The 2500-nt window shown below is 36.0% G+C and overlaps 1 protein-coding gene across 1 annotated transcript; it reads right to left on the minus strand.

Moving 5' to 3' along the window:
* Positions 1-1395: 1395 nt before the first annotated feature.
* Positions 1396-1827, minus strand: LOC115214416 (uncharacterized protein K02A2.6-like). Its single transcript, XM_029783611.1, has one exon. The coding sequence runs from the start codon at positions 1825-1827 to the stop codon at positions 1396-1398; it is 432 nt and encodes a 143-aa protein (XP_029639471.1).
* Positions 1828-2500: the final 673 nt, after the last annotated feature.

Raw genomic sequence — 2500 nt, forward strand, 5'->3', positions numbered from 1 at the left:
ACTTTCGGTGCTGGAATATCGAATACATCAATAAATACTTCTATAGGAATTTCTCTCCGTTCTTCGGTATGTCTCTTCTTTAGCTGGTTTAAATGTCTCTTATGTTTCCAGCCTGGTCCTTTAATTAGATGCATTTTACTTTCTAGTTTTTTGGTTACAAGGCCATCTTCTCAGCCTTCTTTACAATTTCTGTAGGTTTTAAAATGCACTTTATCTTCTACTTCCAAATATTTCGTTGCAGCTTTCGTATTTCCTTTACATCTTTCTTTTCTTTGGCAATAACTTATCAAAAATCGATTTTATTCGTTTCGCGAACATCAACGCTGCGGGTATATTGCATCAGCATACCCGTGGCAATTTTGTACAGCTGTCTACTACGATTAGATAGTAAGCGCAGTTCACTGGTCCGGTATAGTTGATATCCAACCTATAACATGGGTTCTCAGTTTCCGGCTACGATTGATATTTTACCGGTTGAGCTTTGGCCGCGAGCGCAGCAACCTTGACAAGTTCTCACCAAATTTTCGATATCCTAGTCTATAGTGGGCCAATAGACGTAGCTCCTCACCAGAGCTTTCATCCTCGACATTCTCCAGTATCCGCTTGGAATTGCGGGATATACATTTTTGTAATGTAGTCAGATTATCGTCGCATTTTGAGATTATTGTCGCATATCAGATTATCGTCGCATTTTGAGAAACTGCTCGAATTTGTATTTTTTTTCTGCTTAATTTTCTAAAGATTTTTTTTCATATTTGTAATATACTCATCGCCTAGAGATTCCATTCTTATATCCTGCGCAGTCACTAGCAGTTCATGGATAGCATTATTCACAATTCTTTCTATTTCACTTTCTGCTTGCAGTGCAGCTATCACGGTAGTTTCTAGTGGTTCCGTATTTTGGGAAATTAGTCTCGGTAGACAGTTCACATCACCAATTTTTTCGATCAAATACACTGCATTTTGAAATTGTAAATTAGTAATATTATACTCTAGCGTTACAGACGTTTCCCTTTATGTGAAGTTAACCTTTTCTTTGACCCATAAAGTGATAGCAATGTTCGATGATCTGTTTGTAACAGAAAACTTCTACCATGTAAAAACTTGTGAAATCTTTTTCACAGCAAAGATAATCGATAGGGCTTTGTCTATTTGAGTATATTTTTTCTCAGTCGCTATCAAAGAGCGCGAAATATGAATCACTGGTTTCGTACTTCGATCCTTATAATTGTGCAGCATAACTCCTTCTGACGCTACCATAATGACCATTTCTAGATCGAAACGCGCTAGAGACAAATCTGCGATTAGATTTTTTTCAGTTCTTCAAACTCGTTTTGGCATTTAACCGACCAAGTCCACTTGGTTCTTTCTTTAATAAGTCATTCAATGGAACACTTAATTTGTGCATGTTAATAATGTAGTTTGGTAATAGTATGCCAGCCCAAGAAACGCTTGTAATACTGGCATATTTTTCAGAGCAGGCATATTATCTATTGCACCTGCCCTTGATTGGTCTGGGCGTCTACCATTTTTATCAGTTATTTGCCCTAAGTATTTAATTTGAGGTAAAAAGTATTCGCTTTTTTCTTCACTCAAAGTGAACCCGTACTCTTTAATTTTCATGAACACTGCTTTTACATGCTCCGCATTCTGTTCACGCAAATTACACTTGATCAATATATCGTCCAAATAAGAGATTGCTAATTCACAATCGGATAACATAGCGTCCATTATTTGCTGAAATACTGCCGAAGCAACCTTTAATCCGAAGTAACTGGGTATATCTCTACAATCCTCTATGTATTTATTGTCAGATACTTTGAACATTTGTCATTTACTTTAATCTGTAAGTAAGCATAGGACAGAACCAATTTTGAGAAACATTTTTCACCATCTAATTTTGCGAAAATACATACTGGCATCGGGAAGACCAAACTACAAACTGCCAATTTTGTCAGACCCTTACTTTTTATATGCAGTGGACCCGCCTATTCCCGTCAGAGGGTGTCATACTCTCACCAATAAATATACATACGTATATATATATATATATATATATATATATATATATATATAAAAAACAAGTCAAAAAAATAAAAATGCTAAAATAATTTTATAGTGAACAATTCAGTACCGGTTTCGGTCATTTTGAGACCTTTTCAACTGTAACGATTAAATAATTAAATTTAGAAAATTAGAAGAAAAGTTTTTTTAAGGAATATTTCTATAGTAGTGTTCAGATATAAGTAGCATTCTGCCTTTCTGACTCCCTTGTTTGCACTTGTGGTTTGGAGGTCGTTGTGAGTTCTTGGTAGGGTAGTAAGGAGGAGGCTGATGAGGAAGGGGGTGGAGAATCTGGGAGTGCCCTGATGGTCGTATTTGAATGTCAGTGGCGGCTGGCAGTCGCAAGTTCAATTCAGGAGAATATTCTATTGAAAGGCTTTTACATGCTCCGCATTCAATATATATACGTATGTATATATATTATATATATTCCATA

Source organism: Octopus sinensis, linkage group LG7 (assembly GCF_006345805.1).
Source record: "Octopus sinensis linkage group LG7, ASM634580v1, whole genome shotgun sequence".
Taxonomy (NCBI): Eukaryota; Metazoa; Mollusca; class Cephalopoda; order Octopoda; family Octopodidae; genus Octopus; species Octopus sinensis.

Excerpts from the sequence above, each read along its gene's own strand:
- LOC115214416 (XM_029783611.1), bottom strand. The coding sequence starts at position 1,827 with ATGTTCAAAGTATCTGACAATAAATACATAGAGGATTGTAGAGATATA.